Here is a 22,345-nt window from a genome sequence, read left to right as displayed (position 1 = left end):
TTTTTCTGCTATTTCAAATTATTTTATTAAGCTTTTAAGTAAGTCTGAAATACTAGCAAAGTTAACAAAACTGTGCAGTTAAGCAGTCAGCTCACTAAATCCTTACAAACGCATGAATACACATTCACGACTGCAGCTGACGGTGAAACCGAACCTCGGCCACCAGGTTAATCGCCTTGTCTTTTCTTTACTTTACTTTTCTATCTCCTGTCGTATCAGACTTGTTCCTACTATTCTGATGGTCGCCGGCAGCAGGTTATTTGTCTTTCAAAAAATATTTTAAATGTTTTAAAATGTACTTACAATACACTGAAGCACCTCAAAGTACCAGTAGGTGGAGGGTAACAGGTTTAATGCTTAACAGGAAGTATAGTAACTGTACACCTGTGTATGTATAGTTTCGTGATTTATAAGTAGTCTAAAATTAAAAGTGGCCTATCTGTAATAAATGTTTCATTTTCACTTTCTGTTTACAGAAAACAATCAAACTACTGTACTGATATTTTGTTATATTACTTTCAACTATGTAATTTATAACTCGTAGGCTTTATAATTTTTTCTTTATAATATTTATATTACTTAGAAACATAAAGCAGCATGGATTACTGTTTTCGATGAGTGTGGTATTGTACAATCTTTTTCATGAACAAGACAATTGTAATAAAACATGGATTAAGACGGGATGATATGGCAATGCAAAATAGATCACATGAAATAAAAACAAATATATTGTGTGTAAATTATAAATTGTTTAAACAATTGTGATTTGCCCGATATAATAAACCTGTGTAGATTTTGTTATGTGCCTATTTCTGAATGTTGATACTTGCCGGAGGCATCAAGGAAACTATGTTCACTTTGTAATACACCGACATAGGTGACGAATTTTATTATGTTGTAAATGTCCTGCTTTAATTGTTCTTAGAAACAATATATAAAACAATACTATTATATACACCCAAATGTTTTAAAATTTCAGAATTTATTTCCAACTTGAAATATTAAACAATTAGTCATACTTGCTCATTTTGTTACCGGAATAATTTTAATATTTTAATTTAAAAGTACTTCATCTGATTTTTTTGTCTACTTTTAATTGATAGTTCTTAAGATTTATTGACAATTCTGAAAGTCCGTTCATAATGTTCTTTCTGATGCATTTATTTTTTATGGTAAAACATACACTGGATACCTACAACTGGAGATGGATAGCGTGGTGGTTAAGATGCTCTCCTTCCAACCATTGGGTACTGGGTTCAATTCATGTGATAGCGGGATTTTTTTTTCTCACGACTAAAACAACTCCACTCTCCAAGGCTTATTATGAGATTTAGCTAATAAACCATAACTGGGCCCTGTAAGAGAACAATAAATATCTACAAAACAGGATAAAAATAAAACATCAAACACAGCCTCCACACCTAAAGTTTTAATATGGACTCATACAATGGAACCTTCCTTTATGATACAACTATTCGGGGAACATCTCTATTACGGAGACACTTTTTCGTGTAATAATAGAAAATGTATCTTTTAACACTTCCGTTAACCCTGTTAAGGAGACACCCCATTAAGGATCTTTGGTTCCCAAATGTATTTGTGTGCAAAACTAAACTTTGCGAGCAAGCAGTTGATTATCAGAAGACTGAAATCGCCAGGATTACCTTTTGCATAAATACAATTGGTTAAAAATAAATGTTAAAAAGCATGGGATAAATAATTTGATTAATGCTATATTTTTACTTTATATTTTTATCAAAAATATCTCATTTAACTTGAAATCGTGGCCTGACAAGTGGGGGGGGGCGGAGGTGAAGTGGAAGGGCTCCATGATTAAGTAAGGGGCGATATCCAGCAGAATAAGGTGGTATGAGGTGATTTTTAACTACTTTGGCACAATATTTTGTTCGAAGCTTTCCAGTATAGTTGTGACTTGGGGCTGCGATCTTTTTTAGGCCCTGCGCATCCACTAAGTACGTCATCGGAGCAGTGATGAACGCTATTGATCTGTAAGAATGTTTTAAGAAGTCCGGCTGGGTAGCTAACCTATTCGTTCAGCGGCTGTTATTTATTACAACCATTTGGTTTTGAAAGCCCACCAAATTACTAGTTGCGTTACATACGGCGGTGTGTCATATCTATCAGAATTTAAAACTTCCATACAATTCATTCATACAATTTTATTCACAATTATTTGATAATTAGGCCTACCTTCAACAAAAAATACATGGTCAAAATACATACGACAATTAGAAGAATACAAAATGTAAAATGCTTATAAAGCAAAGCCCGATTCACAGGCGATGAACACAAAAAGTCTTTAGTTTAAGATATTAAAAATAATACTATTGACTTCTTTTTCTTATTCGTAGTAAACACTTTGTTATCATATAACCCTATCGTTCCCTACAGACCACGATTCTTCCTAACTTTCTGGATCTAAATATTACGTGCTATAAATAGTGAATTTCCTTTTCATTTCAATTGAATTTCAATTCAAAACTTTATTTAATCTAAAAAATGCAACATTTACAGCATGATATAAATATGAAACATATATACACATACATTTATACAAATACAAAATTTAGGGCCTACATTATTTTGTCCCTGTAAATTCAAATTTTCTATTCGCCTACTGTATGATAGTAATATGAATATGCTGATTAAAAACTGTTCTCATAAAATCGAATACTAACTAATTTATACTGTAAAATGTGCATGCACACATAATGCAATTAGTTTACATTATTCGACAATGGTTCATTACGGCGTAGAATTTCAGTAGTAAGTTTAAAGAATATTCAAATCAATAATAATTTCTATTTTGCTTCACCTCATTTTATATAAATTAATGTTACACTGAATCAAATAATGTCCATATTTCAAACAAACATATTAGTGGAAAAAGTATAGGATCAGAAACGGGCCAGTAATGTGATGTATTATGTACCACATATATTTTCCATATAATTGTGCCTCTGTTTTGAATAAGTTCCCCGAGTTTTAGTTCATAATGCCCGCCAATCCGCAATGCAAAATTTGTAATTGTTAGGAATATTAACAAATTCTTATTAAGACGATGTCGTCTTGATCGGTCAATTGAATGTGTTTGCCAGATAATTATCAGAACTGTCTGAAATATAGGACAGAAAAAGTACAGCCAAATTGCAATAAAAAGCAAATAGGCCTACCCATGTTGCCTGTGTGTTGTTTTGTATCCGATAAGAAATAAAACTGACGTATACATTGTTTGTAAGATAAAGAAACTAAGACAAAACATTAAACAGAACTAACTCCATCGTATATAACACTTGAAGTTAATTCCTCTGGTTTTGGGCTGCATTCGCCTTCTCTTTCTTCTAAGAGGTTTGTGTTTATCATACAAATCAAGGAACAAACGGAAACCAAACCATAAACAACGACCGATACTTTAAAATAATACCCACAAAGAGGACATGCCCTGACGAAGACGCATACCCCAAGAGCTATAATAACACTAAGTACTAGCACGCCCTCTATAATGCCGTACAATGATTTCATAATGGTATGTGGCTAATGATATCACGTCATGACAGATTTTCTCATATCACGAGTCTGTTCACAGTGGATATGAACAGATCTGACAAGAGTTGTGCAGGATCTACATTGCACAAAAGTGTGTTGAAAGGTGGAATCATGTCTCTATTAGGACATGTTTGATCTGCTCTCAAACAATTTCCCACACCAAATAAAAACAAGAATAGTTACCACTATTAAATACTGGCATAATCTTGATTGATTTCTATTTTGGAGTTTCTTTTCAAATTAAAGTGATGAGTTGAAAAATCGTACTTAAAATTATATAAAGTTTATTGTGGATGTTTTTAGCATGAAGATCGTAATGCCATTAAAACAGGGTGATATTTTTCCAATTAAAATTTTACAGTTAATAAAAATCTGAAGAAGTGGTAGTTTTTAATAAGAGAGGGACAGCCAAGGTGATATACTGATACCCAATAAATAGAAGAAAAAATTGTTGACTAAAGCCGCTGACATGAAAATGAAATGGAAATAATAATAATATAATAGTAATAATAGTAATAGTAATTTTTTTTTTTTTTTTTTTAATAATAATAATAATAATAATAATAATAATAATAATATTAATAATAATAATAATAATAATAATAATAATAATAATAATAATAATAATAATAACTTTATTTAATATACAGTAGCACAAACAATATCCAATTAAAATGATCACAAACGCTGTACAGAATTTTAAAAATATAAATTTACAAAATATCCATACTCGATATGTAATATACATTAACGGTTAAATAGAAAATTGGAACATTAAAAAGTATCACAATACAATTTAGCACATCAAAACCCTACATAACATACTAAAATGTATAAATGACGCAATATGAAAGAGAACAATAAAACACTAACAACTATATAAATGAACATCGTCGGGAAGCAATCCTTCTTACTCTAGATTTCTAAATCCAGTATGCTATACTATTACTTGAATTTCTATTAACTAATATAAATAAAAATATTCATAATTTAATTTAATTTAATAATATATATAGGTAGGCCTAACCATTTTGAAATGGTATGATTAATTAAATTTGGTCCAAATTCATGACAAATTCTCATTAAATAGGTTTATAATAATTATAGTTAAACTTGGTTAGACCTACCTTGTGCAGATGAGTTAAGATATACTTTCAACAATAATAGATTTGCCGGTCGAAAGTTATAGCCAAGTAAATGTAATTCGCATCACCAAACAACAATCTGTCCGACTTATTAATAATTTACAATTCGTAGATTGTAATGTCATTCTTCTTTTTTCTTTTTTAAAAATATATTTAATGATAGATAACACCTCTCCTCCACTATTTATATAATTATTAGTTTACCACAAACAGCAAATTCGAATTCAACATACCGAATGATACTAAATAAATTATAAGTGACGTTTACTACAAAATGCATCTCATGGTTTGAAAAAAAGTATAAAATCGGTTTAGTATAAACACTTATCCATCGAACACCATTGCATTTATTTTAAAACATGTAATCATAGTTATGAACCTGAGAGATTTGAAATGCGTAACTGCACCAGATGGCTTGGTATGGGGGGTTGGGTTAGCAGGGTTCGTTGGGGTGAAGGGGGAGAGCCCCGGTTGGGGCCGACGATCTTAGCATTTTAAGCTGCTTAAAACGATTTTAGGGAATATTTGTTGACAATACCGGATAAACAAAAATGTTTTAATAAAGCCACGTACGATTTGAGTTTCAATGTAGGCCTATGATTAATTTGAGCACCCGAACTAAACCTATATACACAAACATTACATTACTCAACACAAACAAAAATAAATAGGTCTATGCCAAGGCATACTGATCAATTTTTGGAAAAGCGTCAGTGTATTTTAAATACATTTCCCCTGAATTCGTGATAATTCGTTATCACGCATAGACTTGTACTACATGCATGACAATTTTCTGATCACGCATGTGTTTCGGCAAAATGTGTGTTTCATCTAAAATGACTTTAAAATACTGGACCGTTCCGCATGATGCAAGACAGTTGGTAACTATAGTGTAATACAGTCCATGCAAATGAAATTGAATAAGTAATTAAAACGTGCTCTATAAATTAAAAACCATTAACCATTAACCATTGTAAATATTTGAATAGTTTTAAGTGGTTTGCTTATAATGATTGTAGAACTGTTTAATCGATACTAAACCAAGCACAATTTGATGTACACTTACCAAGAGCTTTTGTCTATATGTTAGCAAATTGTGCTTGGTTTATTATCGATTAAACAGTTCTACAATTACAACGTTGTAGTAAGTAAAGTACTGAAGCTTAAACACGACTATGAACAAACATTAATCTTCAGTGAAAAAAAGTAAACTACTAGACGGCGACAGACAGTTATTTTCTTAGATAAGCCAATAACTTACTTTTTTAACACTAACATGGAAGAAATTTGTAACAACTACGGTACGTTAATAAAAGTTTATATAATGAGTTTTTGAAGTGTTTATTATTTTCAATATAACGAAGCAAAGGCAGGACTTTTTTTATACCTTTTTTCGCAAAGATAAAAATAATATGTTACTGGTGAATGTAAACAGTAGAGGGATAGTTAAATGCTTTAAATTTAGGCCTATATAATTAGGGAGAAATATAATACATATCTTATATTTTGAAATTTTAAGGTAGCTGCTGGCGTAATAAAAATAAAGAAAAACTTTTTTGTCAAATAAATTAGTATATCAGTGCATATTTTACAATTTTATGTAACAATTCCCCTCTCTCATCACTCATTAATTTGTACGATACTGGCCCTTCCCCCACCCCTAAGTTTAACTCTTTTGCGATGTCCGGTTAGGACGGAAATCCGATTGTTTGGTACGGCCTTCCAACTTGTGGTGCAGCAATCACGGCTGCTTCCATTTGTCCAGTACATGTTCCTGTAAATTGTGTGGCTTATCCGGATCCGTCTCCCGGTATCACCTCCTCACTTGACCTTGGCTAACAAGAGACATCAGTTCACTTAGAAAAACACATTTTGACAGTAGATTTTACATGTATTGAAAACTTAGCACAGATGTTGGCTTTATGGTTTGACACATGTATTTGTGGGCTCTATTTAGCATGATATTCATATTTTTGAATAAAACGTTTCTGAATAGAAATATTTTACAATACTGTATAAATAAATTGTAATAAATAAGTTTTATAAAATAGAACTGTTGTGAAAGAAAACCCATTGTAAGCTTTGATATTTATGTTACAATATTCAACACACAATCGTTGATAAGACAAAAGCGACAAATTGTTATTTCTTTTTTTTAAAATTTGAAATAGTTCTTATTCGTATTCTTTTCGCCAAAAAAAAAAAAACAACAAAAAAACAAAAACAAAAAAAAAAAAAGTACACAGTGAATCTAATGATAGGATATATGATATGATACTACGGTATAATGTTGTGATAATCAAATTAGTTATATAGCGCCATCTATTCACCTGCTGCCCTCTAATACTTTGGTTGCTAAATAAAACCAATGAAATTAAAACCATTATTTGTTCTTTACAAATTGAATTATAAATAATTTAAGTTATAAGACCTGAAACTCGTATAAAAAGTATATTTTTATACAAAAAAATACAAATATCGAACCACACAAAGTAAACATCTAATAAGAATGTTGATAATAGCAATATTAAAATTAAAGGACATTTTAATAACGGATCAACTGTGTCTGTCTAATTGTAGACGCCACACAGTTGAAGAATACACATCTAGATGTGTATAAGAGACAGATATATATATATATATATATATGTATATATTAATATGCCTACGTGTTCAAATAAATATTCATATCATTTTCTATGTACATCTTAATGTGTAACTATAGGTTTCTTGATATTCGCACAATATTCATTCTGTCATTCTTAACAGCAGACGATCAACGTGTCATTTAGGTCACAAAATGGTGAACGTAGGAAGAGGTCAGACAGCGCTTTTATTGACGTCACCAATACAAATTGAAAAGTAGGTTATTGCAGAAATATGCATTGTGTACATTATCTTGCTTAAACTTATGTTTGACATATAATATTTTATTTAAGTGGACCTAAACAAGTAACGATACCAAATTATGTGTGTGAATTTTCTCTTTAGAGGATAGTCATTAAGCATGTAAACAGTTAACACACAAGTTTCTTTTCATGTTTATAAACTTGTTTAATTTACAACGTTGGGTTTTGATACAATTTTGAACCAATCTCTGTTAAACGGAAATTCTCAATCATAATTTTTGATCATCTTTGATTGCTTATCATTCTTGTTAGGGTGGGTAGTAAAAGTTAATTTTCATAGTTTATTGTGACGCTGATGTCCACTTGATGGGGCAGGATAACTTGGACTGTAGACTTGCCACAAGTCCTTTGTTATAGTTTTTTTAAATTCTAGACAGCGCCGCCAACGAGCGAATAAAGTTAAGTTATTACAATTTTATTTTCGGTTGAGTCTTTAATCGAGTATCGGACGCAAATTAAATTTGGTATGGCGCGCATTAAGTGCAATAAAAATTGAGTAACCAAAAATTAGGATCTGGAATCCAGGCTACTTGGACTAGTGCCAGTAGCCTCCTGCTTTTACATGACTCTTAATATTTTCCGTCTGTCTATCCGGGCTGAAATGAAGAGAAGTGGCGGATCTAGTGGTGGTAAGGGACGCTTGTATCCCCAACCCCCAGCAGCAGTCTATTAACCAAGTTTGAAATGATTTAGAGATTAAAATGACATACTCTGAAGCTTCATTCATATCACAGTTAATTCAGTTAATCACAAAGTCAATCACAAATTAATCACAAACAAACATGAAAGGAACAAAAACACAATCTATTAATTCATTATTTGATTGATCGGGATCAAACACAGAAGCAAAGCTTGTCTCATTTTCACACAAAAAAGAAAAGAAAAAAGGAAAACAGTAATAAAAAAAAATCAGCTCGTACCCAGTGTCTACCACCTGTTTAGCCGACTGAGCTAAGATGCTCTCTCTAATATTTTATAATACTGCATAAAACTAATAAAATTGCAAATTATGTAATGATAACTATGAAAAAAACTAGAAGTGGGATACCCCAAAAAGACAAAAAAAAAACTATTAAATTGCTAAAAATAAAGTTTCAAGTTAAAATTTTAAAATTACTAACAATCAGATTAAAGCAATTAGGCCTATTCGAAATACTTTCTATATATAACAACAGTAAAAACGTCCATTTTCATAATTATTAATAGTTAACCACTACGACTCAGATGGAACATTTAACTAATTTTTCAAAAAATCAATTTTATATTATTCTTAAAGTAAACATAAAGTAAACTATGACAAAGTTTTGTGTACTCTGTACGTCATGTACTTGTACTGGTATTTATTTTTGTATTTTATATGGACAATGTGTGAAATAAAATGAAATGAAAGGTAAAACGTTGCCGATATTTCATACGTAACGCAATTCTTTTAATTGTTTCGTTAAGCCTTGTTTCCATAGAATCGCTACACAGATGCTTTCACTGCAAACCTTGCACTGCGTAGCCTACGGGAAAAGAAATTGGGATTACGCTCCCTGATTCAATTGACCAATCAGCATCCCAAATAAGTCGACGATAGCGTGTAGCAATGTTTATGGAAACCGGATAGCCAGTCTTATATTTGCTATTGCAGGCAGGCACATACACGGGGTATACATACTCAATAGGCTTATCATGTACAAATGTGTTGACTTCTGTAGGATATTAGGGTGTTCTAAATAATAATATTACAACATTAAGCGCCAATTAAACGACCATGGTATATCAAAGGCGCTGTGTATGTTACTGATGGAAAATTTGAGTTTCACTAATTTTTTTGGCTTGTAAAACAGAAAAAAATTAGGCTTGATTGAATTTTAACGTATTAATAGTAAGTAATTATTACACCAGTTAAATACTGTGGTCGATAGTTTTATTGGTTAGGTGACAGCCTATTTTCTGTAGGATCGTTGGAGACAATCATAATGTCCCGTGTCACCAGCATCTTCATTGAGGCTGTTATACGTATCGTCATGATCTCCTGCACAGGTTACTGCGCGTGACCGGTTTAATTTATCGTATTCACAGTCGTCTGTCTCTACAACTGCATCAGCTTGAACGTTAGCGTACATGTCATCCTCCAAAAGTGGTTGCTCGTAGTTTCTGCCAATCGTATCCTGTAATTCAGGCTGTGGCGTCACAGATTGAATTTCAGTTGCAACATACGTGTAGGTATCACCAGGTGCCACATTACGCGTTGTACTGTTATCATTGTGAATGTTGGATCGTTGGAGACAATCATATTGTCTCGTGTCACCAGCATCTTCATTGAGGCTGTTATACGTATCGTCATGATCTCCCGCACAGGTTACTGCGCGTGACCGGTTGAATTTATCGTATTCACAGTCGTCTGTCTCTACAACTGCATCAGCTTGAACGTTAGCGTACATGTCATCCTCCAAAAGTGGTTGCTCGTAGTTTCTGCCAATCGTATCCTGTAATTCAGTCTGTGGCGTCACAGATTGAATTTCAGTTGCAACATACGTGTAGGTATCACCAGGCGCCACATTACGCGTTGTACTGTTATCATTGTGAATGTTGGATCGTTGGAGACAATCATATTGTCTCGTGTCACCAGCATCTTCATTGAGGCTGTTATACGTATCGTCATGATCTCCTGCACAGGTTACTGCGCGTGAGCGGTTTAATTTATCGTATTCACAGTCGTCTGTCTCTACAACTGCATCAGCTTGAACGTTAGTGTACATGTCATCCTCCGAAAGTGGTTGCTCGTAGTTTCTGCCAATCGTATCCTGTAATTCAGGCTGTGGCGTCACAGATTGAATTTCAGTTGCAACATACGTGTAGGTATCACCAGGCGCCACATTACGCGTTGTACTGTTATCATTGTGAATGTTGGATCGTTGGAGACAATCATAATGTCCCGTGTCACCAGCATCTTCATTGAGGCTGTTATACGTATTGTCATGATCTCCTGCACAGGTTACTGCGCGTGACCGGTTTAATTTATCGTATTCACAGTCGTCTGTCTCTACAACTGCATCAGCTTGAACGTTAGTGTACATGTCATCCTCCGAAGGTGGTTGCTCGTAGTTTCTGCCAATCGTATCCTGTAATTCAGGCTGTGGCGTCACAGATTGAATTTCAGTTGCAACATACGTGTAGGTATCACCAGGCGCCACATTACGCGTTGTACTGTTATCATTGTGAATGTTGGTCTGAGAAACATCATTGTAAACATTGGTATTGGAATATCTGCCTGAGAAAGTATAAGTACAAATGATACGATATAACTACAATAATGTTGAAAATACTATTGATATAGACCTATTTTTATAATGTACATAATTATTGAATGACCCAATTTATATTAAATGTTTTGTTTATTATATTGTCTTTTTTGCTGTAGCATTATTATAAATTTGTTGTCGCCTTCTTGCACTTGTGTAATTATTTTTTTAAACATTTGCCAATTAAATAGAAGATGAATTTCCTTAGGCCTATTTGTATTTTACTACGAGGACAATACAGTTATCTATCTGTCTGTCTGTCTGTCTGTGTGTTTGTCTATCTAAAATAATAATAATAATAATAATAATAATAATAATAATAATAATAATAATAATAATAATAGTTGGATTTGTAGAGCGCATCATGCGAAAAAGCCTCTATGCGCTTAATGACAAGAAAGAAAATAAAATGTGTATGACTATGATGATGATGATGCTTGTGATGATAATGTTAATGATCAAGAACGTAACAGGCCTCTAATATAATAATAATATAATAGTAAGTATAGCCTATGACAATATAAATAAAAATGATAATAATTTTATAATTCAGATTCAGAATTTATTTTTTCAATGTGGAAATGAAAGTAACTTTTCAGCAGGTCAATAAAATCTTTAAAAAAGTTCCATATAGATAAAATATACATTAAAATGGCAAAGTTGTAGATAATAAAATACTTAAGATAAAAACAAATCCAAAAACCAATAACAGGATACAATTAAAGTATATTTGAACTTACATGCATTTGTAGTCATCTCCAACGTATTCTGAGCCCTTGGAAATAAAGCAAAAATACTTATTACAGCAAATAATAGGCCTACGTTCAATCGAATAAACGATAAGAATAATATATTTCGTTAATTTATAATAAAAGAGGCCTATAAATCGAATTTAGGTTTGACCAATCTAAGGAACATGCATTCTATAATTTATGTCATATTACACAGGCAGCAAAGAAAGTCTCAAATACTAATTAATTATTATCATTAATATTAGGCCCCTATTGTTATTATTAATGATTATTCTTTGATATTATCATCATCATAATGATCATAGTGATGGACATTATTGTAGTAAAATATAAGAATCGGTTTGGTGCAGTGGGTTCGGGGTTCCAGCCCGTTGCCATCCTGGCTAGTTGCCACCCGGCCCTTTGCCACCCGGCCCGTTGCTACCCGATTTTTTGCCACCCGGCTTTTTGCCACCCGGCTTTTTGCCACCCGGCCTTTTGCCACCCGGCCTTCTGCCACCCGGCCTTTTGCCATCATAGGCCAGTTGCCACCCGGCCTTTCGCCACCCGGCCATTTGCCACCCTAGGCATGTTGCCACCTAGGCCCGTTGCCACCCGGTCTTTTGCCACCTTTGGGTAAAAAGCTAATTTTTACATTATGCTAAGTTGTTTTTTATACAAACATGTAATTGGGGATGCATATACTTTTATAACTTTATATTTGAATGGTGAAGTTAGTCCTAACTAATACTGGAGTAGTTTTAATTAAATTTTCGTGTACTGCTTTAATTATATATACTTTTATTCAATCCGTATAAAAAGGGAAAATTTTGTAGTGTCCAGTTTTATTATATTTTCACAAATTACATTTCGCTTGTGTCCTTGAGCAAGACACTTTATCTACATTGCTGCTCTCTACCCAGGAGTATAATAAGTCATTAAAATATAATAATAATAGCATATTTTTATATAGCGCACATATCCATCTAATGTAAGATGCTCAGGGCGCTTGATACATGGACTAGGAACTCGATCAATGACTTTCTTCGCCCCTTAAGGGTCCCTTCTTGTCTGTGCTACCCGGAAAACCGGTACCAGCAACTCGTCGTCCACCACAGGGGCTGTCTGTCCAGTACACTGGGGTATCCCCTACTCACCTCGAAGGATGTAGTGGGTTCTTTATAGTGCACACATAAAAAAATTATTAGTTTATCACCCTATGTAAGAATAAAAACTGATGAGGGAAGGAGGTTGTTTTGTTTTTTTTTTTTTTTTTTTTTGCCAACCTCGCCCCCATTTTACCGATGTTCACAAGTAAATCAATGGTTAGAAACATATATATAAAAAGCTATAAGAATGGAATCAAATTTTTATTTAAAAAAAAAGTTTTTGTTGTACCAATAAACATATTTACAAAAAAAATCCTGAGATTTCAAGTGAAGAAAGATGGAAAAACGGCCGTTTGAAATAAAAAATATATGTTGATTGACAATTTCTCCAAAATTGAGAAGGGAGGGGGTGATAAACTAATAATTTTTTTATGGGGCCTTAGCCGATCTAATCTTCAATTAAATAAATTAACACGCTGTTTTTGGTTCGACGTCGTAATAGTTTATGTACGAATGTGCGTTCTTCGGGCATATCGGTTCATCGATACATTGTTGGAATATAATAATATATTGCCTATGTCTCTGATTTTTTAGTCTATGTATATGCCTAAAGAATGAGATAAAATTACCTGACCTTTTTCAAGAGGGAGGGGGATAACATTGAATTTTGAAGAACTGAAAGGTCATTAAAAAACTCCACAAAAGTCGAGAAAGCTCATTTCCGGCCATCTAGTAATCAAAATTTTCCAGGGGAGGACCATCGGACAACCCTTTCATTTTTGTTTGTTTTTTTTTTGGAACATTTTGAACCCCCTCTCTAAAATCCTGGATCTGCCCCTGATTAGGATTTTAATTTAGGCGTTTTTAATGAAAGGATATTCTGCTATTGTAGGTTGAGTTGTACAGTCTATTTTGGCATCTTTCTTACGCCTGTTCTTAAATCAAAAACATATGAATTTCCTTGCTGGTTTGGGTGGCATCATGCTGATGGGCTTTGGGGCGTTTGACACCCAAACACTTTCTGGTGTACTTAGGGGTCATTCAAGTATTATGTAACACATTTTTTGGCAAATATTGACACCCCGCCCCCGTAACACTTTGTAACACTTTTCCAAACCCCCTCTAAATGTTATGTAACTCTAGAACCACCCCACCCCCTTCCGAACATCAACAATTTTAATAAAATCAGATGAACAACATTAAGTATGAGGATAAATGTCCTCCACTACAAATTTGTCCTACACTACAAATTTGTAGGATGTTTTGTTATTTTTTGATATGTTAGATGTAACTTCATTGTTTATTGATTTCACAAATTCAACACAACTGTGTTACATTACATTGTATTACACTGATGTAATATGTTTCAATAAAGTAATATCATACAAGTTTGAATATTTAATATTTCTTCTCTTCCCATGAAAATTAATGTTGTTATGTAACACTTCAAGCAACACCCCCACCCCTATGTCACACACTGTAACATTTTCCACTATACCCCCACCCCCCTCTGCGTTACATAATACCTGAATGACCCCTTAATCACTATGTAAAGTATTTGCATTTTATTCCACTATGAATTAAGCAACGTTTCCAATACAATACTATAATGTATAATATTTCTATCGTAGTATTTTAATGTTCATGTATGCTTAACTGAATGTTATTGCATCATTTGGATGCATGTATTATGTGTATGCTATTTTGTTTACAATAAGTCCTTATAGTTAATAAGCCTTTAGGGGCAGCACAGAACATTACAGTATATATGACTATCTGTGAGCGGCTGCCCCTACCTCTGTTTTACTAATGTACGTTGTACAATTCGTCGTTATTAAAATGACATGGTGTTTGATAACGACTCTTTTATTTTGCGTAGCATGGGCTTGCGTGTCTGTCGTGTGATGCAAATACTGTTTTTAGTTCAGTATATGCTTTTAATTGGTAATAAAGAACGATAAAATATTCCGTCGCCATAACAGTCAAATTTTAAAATTTATATAATTCTAGCGCAAAATATGTTATAGTTATGTTATAGTCTTTTGTAGATTTTAGACAAAATTTAATGTTTGTTTATATTATAACTATATTATAACTTTGACCAATAAATAAACATTGGATCTCTTTTAATCCCTTGATACAACGAGTAGGCCTATGTGGTCCTTTAATTCCAATATTTTGGTCCAGAAAATGCAGGGTGGTCATGGGGTTCTCTCGAATTAGAGGGTTAGCTGTGTGTTATACGATTGTTAGTAGGACTACTTAAAAACAGAATAGTTCTCTCAAATTTTAATGATACAAATCCATTGGATTGTGAATAGCCCAGGCCTTCTAATGATGTGATTAATACTTAATACGGTATGTCGCTGAAGGTGCATTTAAAAAATAATGGTAGGCCTACCCCTTTACAGAATACCGGTATGGTTTACTCTCGTAATAATGCCAAAAATAATAGTTTTAAATACCTTTCGTTATTTATCTTCCTTGTTTTTACTTTAGAATATGCGAATCCGACGAATACCAGTAAAAGGATTATAATGCCGCAGACTACCACGATGACGATGGGTGTTCGCATCCTATCTGTTTTTCCTGTTTGTTGGTTTTGTTCTGGTTTTATAGATGTGATATCGGAAATCTGATTAGTTAGGTGGTCGGTGGTATGAGAACCAAACGTTGATGTTAAGGTTGAGATGGTCGATGATGTTAAGGTTGAGATGGTCGATGAAAATATTAATGCATCTGTCAAAATTAATACATTATTCTCCAAAATTAGCATTGTTTTGCATTGGATAGAACATTGGATATTCAAAGCATGCACCGATTGATAAGGCAAGAAAACTACAAAATGAACATGCTATCCCCTTCGGCTTCTTTATCCTTCTGGATTTGTTTAATTATAATTCTATTTATCCCAACGATACTGGAAGACACTCGGGACGAATATAAAAAGTAATAAACCTCTGATAAATTTTTTAAACGGCATTATCCACCCAGTCAGGTCACGAATTTTTTGTTTAAATGATCCCCTGATGGACAAAACAATCTGCATTATACTGCCCCAGGTCCTAAAATAAAACATATAACCGGACACTTACTACCGTACCTGTTTGCTCGCACAGTACTGCATTCACAGTGGTGTTAGTATCGGTGTGTTTTTGGATTATTTCACCCGAATTCGACCAAAAACCATCCTGTATATTAACGTATGCACATTGCTCTCCTTGTTTAATATTCTGGACATTGAACGTCGCCTTGGATCGTACTTTTAATATATGAAGCACTTCATTCATTAAACCTTCATATTGTTTAATGTTGGTGATATTCACAATCTTTCCCCCTTGATCAATGCACTCTATTCGAGTATCAGAGCATGGTTCGGGCGCCTCATCTTTCATAGTGAATGTGTAACATTCGTCCGACGACCGGGCCCTTTTCGCTGTGGAAAATATAATTTATGGTAACATAATGCGGTTGCGTTTAGGTTTTTTCGACCTCCATGTGAGTTTCTCGAGCACACTCTTTGAATTTCGTGTAGTCTCCTTGAGCAACGTACCTTAGGCCTACTATACGTTTGCCTCTCTACACAAAGGAGTTCAATTCCGTACCGGTACCCAGTTGAAATTACACTGGGTGGTTAAAAAGGTCGTGTTCATTCCCCCTCTTTATCATCATCATCATCATCATCATTATCACCACCATCATCACCATCATCATCATCATCACCATCATCATCATCATCATCACCATCATCATCACCATCATCATCATCATCATCGTCGTCGTCGTCGTCGTCGTCATCATCATCATCATCGTCATCATCATAACGTTATTAATAAAATAAAAGTTCCATCTACTCCCCCCTCCCCTCCGTACCACCTCCACTTTATCCACAATGTCAACCCTCTTTACCATTACCTGAATTATCGGTATTTTTCGCATTATGATACTTGCCATCTTTTGAAAATATCAGATAACAATCCGTGTTTGACTTACATGACAATCTACTGCCAAGAAAAAGTTACAATTAGGCACATTAGTTGTGATACCTTATTTAACAGATATGATTATTAAACAATAATTAACATTTACCGTATTACCTACCGGTATCCCTCTCAGTTCAGTTGACCTACCGGTATAGGAATTTCTACTTGCAATATTTGTTTATATTGTTTTTTTAATTTAATTATAATTCAAATTTACTTGCAATCTGTTCAGGCAGTTGATACTTTATTCGTGACTCTTGTGCAATCAATTTAAAATAATTAACATGCTAATAATATTTAATGTTATTTAATTATCAATTTGTGAAATAATGTTTAATGTTCCATGATTGTCAATTTGTTAAATAACTGAATTTCTCAATTTGAGTGGTCTGTCGTGCAATATTTTTAAAGTTAATGTGTTTTTATGCGTGTCTTGATGTACGTTTATGTCGTCTCCTATACTTTTATTCATTTTCCCCAATTTTAATGTTTCCCTTTTACTTGTGTATATTTAAATATTTTAATAGCTTCGCAGGTGAGAGTGGGGCAAAATGGAGCAGCGGGTCAAAACGGAATTTTGAAAGTTCTGGAACTTGGCCATAGTTCCACCTTCCGTTAGGCCTACTTACATGGCTTGATGTTGATGATTTATAGCGCCGTGTTGCAATATACCGGGCGTTTCTGTGGTGGGGGTGTTGCCGTGATCTAAATGGAGGTAGTAACAGGGGCGGATTTAGGGGCCCCCCTTTTGGAAGGTAAAAAAAAAAAAAAGGAAAAAAGGAAAAAAGAAAGAAAAAGAAAAAAAATGATAGCCCACAACGCCTTGTTATTTTCGGGCGTCTAGAACACAAAAATTTCGCGGGGGCATGCCCCGGACCCCCTAGGACATTGTTGTCTCAATCGGCCCAAATTTCGCCCCCCCCCCCCCCCCCCCCTTTTTGGACATCTCTGGATCCGCCCCTGAGTAATTTAAACGGTTGATTTAATTTTTTTTTAATGGATAGTAAATGTGTATGTACTTAGGTAACCTAAATGTATTGAGGTGTATATTCAATGTAAGAAGTCTATGCTTGCCATTGTTGTTCGTGTGTGTGGCAAGGCGGCGGAAGCATGTCATCGATGTTGGGGCAAAACGGTCATGGTCATTATTGTCAACTGCTATATTATGTCTCTACAATTATCATTGAATAGATGTCTATTCGTGTTACATTTTAAAATAATAAATGTTATCAATATCTGTGCTATAACCCTTGAATTCGAGACCCCTCTCATTCCAATAAGCCTCTAAATAGAGACCACTTTTTCAAATAACCAAATACCGTAACAATTGTACGTCTTTTAACACGTAAGCTAACCCTCTGAATGGAGACCGAGCCCCGAGACCACCCAAAATTGTCAGGTCTCAAAGTGGTCTCGAATGGGAGGTAAACTGTATTAAGATAATAGAATATTGTCTTTATAATATAGAATCCGGATATTGATTAAGATCAAATAGCCATTGTTGTACAAGATAGGTATAATATACCTTCCTGGTAGAACATTACAAGTTGATCAAGTAGTCGTGCCCTAGCCTCGAATGGTTTCTCTACAGTACTTACCCACATACAATAGATTAGGTTACAATACTGTATCCATTATGTTTTAAGTATTATTCATTTTCACAGGAAGAACACATCGTTTTGTATAAACATTGATAAATCACCAGTACAATATAGGCCTACTAACAATATACAATCACAGTATGATAGTGATGATGATGATGATGATGATGATGATGATGATGATGATAATGGACTTAGCCGTCGAATCCGACATATCTAATTTCTCTCTGGAATATGCCTATACAACTACCGAAGTACTTACCTAGGGCACTGGGACGTTGCTGGTTTATAAAATTTATGTAAAAAAAGAACGATGATTATCACATTAGACCTACGACTCCAGCGCTCCAACATTCTTCCTTCTAAAATAAATTACCTTTACGTTACAATCTCAATCAATGGGGTTACAAACGCGGAAATACAACGTAGCTTACATACAATACAAAAGCCGCAACCGTGACCGAATATTTTGTATAACTTCCTGTAAGAAATAATAGGCAGTTTAAAAACTCACGTCCGTCAAACATGTACAGAGTAAAAGATTCAAGATCTCTGGTGTCTACGATCTCGTCGGGCGGTTCATACTTATACGAGGGGGCGGAGGAGGAGGGTACCGTTGGCTGTTCACGCTTCAATGATGATTCAAACATGATGATGATGATGGTATAATTAAGTCCCTAGAGCTCTTGGGGAAAAATCCGGGCCTCCAACCAAAACGTGCTTCTCATAGTCCAATGGAATCCTGGACAACTGTACAGTGGCGCCAGAAATTTGCCGACAATGGGTTCGAAATGTCGGACGGAGAGGTCCGAGCCAAGTGGGCCACTGAAACCTCGGTCAACGGCCCGGAATAAAACTCCCTTGTGGGGTTCATGAGAAGAGTTTTTTTTTTGTTTGTTTTTTTTTTTTCTGGCTTAGTGTGGTCCAAAATGTGCTTTTATTTTATATTGGCAGTCAAAATAACGTTATTTGGATATATAGGCAAATTATTTTTTTATTTTTATTTTTGAGGCCCGTCCGACGAGTCCCTTCCCCTCCAGCTGGCGCCACCACTAATACTGGACTGGACAATTTCCATTCTTGCTCCTTACACACTGGGAACGTAAAGGGCGGATTATGGAAGAAAATTACAAGATAATTTATATCAACTATTCAGAAATGTAATCATCGTTATATTATAGTAAGACACCAGATTACGATATTGATAAAATGTAAATAGGTTCACTTATACATTATGTGAAATAATAGCAAGTTAGCATAAATTATTTATAGTTAGGCAAAAGTGCGATCAGTGTTTCATCTTGACTATAGGGCTCGATCCACCTATAGGCCTACTGTTTCATTGTCATACTGTGAAAAGACCCCAGTAGCATTCTACATGAAGCTTCGTTGCACAGCCGACAGTCCCATACGTGCACCCAAAACAAATGCTTATTTTGCGAATTAGCGTCCCTCAACTGATAATCGAGCCCCCACCCCCACCCCTCCACCACTTCACCTTGCTCTCCCATCAGCACTCCCAAGAATTTTAGATACGCCACTGCATACGCGACCTTGCTCAACACATTAACAATTTTAGGCCAACTGGGTGCTGCAGGCTCCATTCCAATACCCTTACAGTGGAATTTATGGACTGTATTAAAATGTTGCTGTCTTATTTCATTTTAATATAAATATGATATGTTAAAATATATTTAGGGGACCATATATTAATATTCTTTTTTTTCTCTCTCTCTCTCTTGACTTACTTGATGATTGTTATTTATTTTGTTAACGTTATACTCCGAATATGTTATTGTTGATATGTTTTACTGGTGTTCATAGCTTAAGTTCATTGAAGTTATAATGAACTCCATCCACACATGCATGCATTTATACTTATTGAATGAAATGCGATTGTCATTATTAATATTTAATTTCAAATACTGTTATACAACTATCTGTTAATTTGATTAAAAATGAATTGTATTTTGAAATATTATTTATGTGTGGAAAAATTGAAATAAACAAACAAACAAACAAACTTAGCCTTTCCCACTCGATGTGGAAGTAAAGTTAAATCATGACGCCGCCAAGCCGAACCGACTGTCAATCATCACCGTCAGGTTTGCAGAAATAACATCGATGTTCATCAGTGGAGGAAGTAGTTTAGAATCAGTGTCGGAAGAATAGGCATCGACCAGCGTCAGTTCATCGCTAACAATTACCAGCTTCCCCCTCACCCCCTCCCCCACCCATTTTATTCGTAACGCACAAAGAGTTTCAATATTTTAATCAATCATGTTATCGTTAAAGCTTTTAAATTCTTAAATTCTAGTTTTACATCAAATTGTTTTACATTGTTTTACACCATTTTAATATTTAACGGCATTGCTTTAATTATTTTATTATAATAGTTTTGTTTATATTTTCCGCTTAGGAGTGGCTGGTTTTTAAGTACAACTGCATATTTTTTTGTCTTATGGTTGTGCTGTTTTATGAAGTCTGTGTATTGTATTGTTATATTGTGAACGCTTTGATTGTGGATGTGATTGTTATTCTTTGTTATTGTTAAGCTCTAATAATTGGCTCTGAGCTTATTTTGCCAGCACTTTTCCAATTCATTTTTGATTTGATAACTTGTTCTCATTATAATGTTTTGGAAATGGAATAAATTCGTATTGATTGATTGAAAACTATCATCATTATCAGTAACATCATTTTCCATCAACACAACATAACCTCTCGTCGTTTTACTGTTAATTTTGATATTTTGCGTATCATTACCATCATCATCATCATCATTAAGCATCACCGTCACCATATATTCCAATAAGACCTACATCCAACACAATAAACCAAACACAGAAATTCAATGTTCATATAATTTAATAATGAAAGTGGTTATTCGCACGGTATACCGTGCGAATAAGCTCTTATGAGTCTTATTCGCACGGTAGACCTAGCCAATCAGCATTTGACGTTTAATGACGTCTAATCTAACCCTGCCAATAAGTTCTTATTCCCAATTAGCACGGTACATCGTAAATTAACAATATTTAACACGGTATCGTCTCAAAAAACCTAAATATTTTAAGAGAAACTTACTTAATTTGTTACAGAATACCTAATCGAACCGAAATACCTTTTTAGATATCATACAAACATTGTCTACCGTGCAAATAGTAAATAATACATTATTCGCACAGTAGACGTAGCCAATCAGCATCGAAAACACTCCCACACATTGGAAAAGGTAAAAAAGGCAGTGAAGAATGTACATCAATCTTATTTCCAGTACATATATTCGGTGGCGGATCCAGAGGTGACGGAACTAGGGGGTGCTTAGCCTGGGTTCCAGGCCCTAATTTTATGTTACTCACTCTTTATTGCACTTAGTGCGCGCCATACCTAATTAATTGGCGTCCCATACTCGATTGCTTTTTTTTCGAATTAGGGCCTGGGCATGCAAACGATTCATGCGTGCAATTCCCACATCAAATTTGGTGTGGGATATCGTATGCAAGACTGATTTTGTAAATCACGTGATTGGCTAACTTCATGCATATTAATCAATCTTGGTAAATTTTCAAAATTGAAGATGCGGATGTCTCGACTATAACAAGCTAACCAGCTCCCTTTTGGCTACTTATACTTGAATAAAAACAGTTAGTATATAGTTCTGGCCTGCTGAGAACGACATGGACTGATAACCGTGGGCTATACTTAGGAAACTTGCTCACCGCTAGCTGCTACACCTGTCTCTTATACACATCTAGATGTGTATAAGAGACAGCTGTAAGTTAGAACTTAAAAATACGCCAAGCCTCTACTAGAGTCTAGGCTAGGCCTACTACTCAGACGAGGCCTGAGCCATCCTCCTGGAAAGTTAAAGTTTTGTTGTATTTGTATGGTATGCCGTCTAGTCTTAATTGTTTTTGCCATTGCCAAAATTAGTCTTACTAGTGTCTATTCTAAATATTTTAGGCCCATTTTATTAGGGAGGACTATTTAAATTTATTCATGCCACT

At 34.4% G+C, this 22,345-nt stretch overlaps 1 protein-coding gene across 3 annotated transcripts; it reads right to left on the bottom strand.

Annotated features, from left to right (window-relative positions):
* Positions 1-8,000: 8,000 nt before the first annotated feature.
* LOC117120334 lies at positions 8,001-19,773 on the bottom strand. Of its 3 annotated transcripts, none has more exons than XM_033265361.1 (7): positions 18,598-19,773; positions 16,667-16,755; positions 15,855-16,187; positions 15,430-15,490; positions 15,217-15,363; positions 11,652-11,686; positions 8,001-10,880 (listed from the first exon to the last, which is right to left on the bottom strand). In XM_033265361.1, exons 1-7 carry the CDS (start codon positions 18,687-18,689, stop codon positions 9,553-9,555), a joined length of 2,085 nt encoding a protein of 694 aa, XP_033121252.1. In that variant the 5' UTR covers positions 18,690-19,773; the 3' UTR covers positions 8,001-9,552. The 3 variants fall into 3 exon arrangements, with proteins under 3 accessions (XP_033121252.1, XP_033121253.1, XP_033121251.1); XM_033265362.1 differs by having other exon boundaries at positions 8,001-10,515; positions 10,834-10,880; positions 15,217-15,490; positions 18,598-19,770; XM_033265360.1 differs by having other exon boundaries at positions 15,217-15,490; positions 18,598-19,771.
* Positions 19,774-22,345: the final 2,572 nt, after the last annotated feature.

This window comes from Anneissia japonica, unplaced genomic scaffold (genome assembly GCF_011630105.1).
Source record: "Anneissia japonica isolate Jap-2015-1 unplaced genomic scaffold, ASM1163010v1 scaffold2236_len207018_cov178, whole genome shotgun sequence".
Lineage (NCBI taxonomy): Eukaryota > Metazoa > Echinodermata > Crinoidea > Comatulida > Comatulidae > Anneissia > Anneissia japonica.
This window is presented reverse-complemented; position numbering and strand designations above follow the sequence as displayed.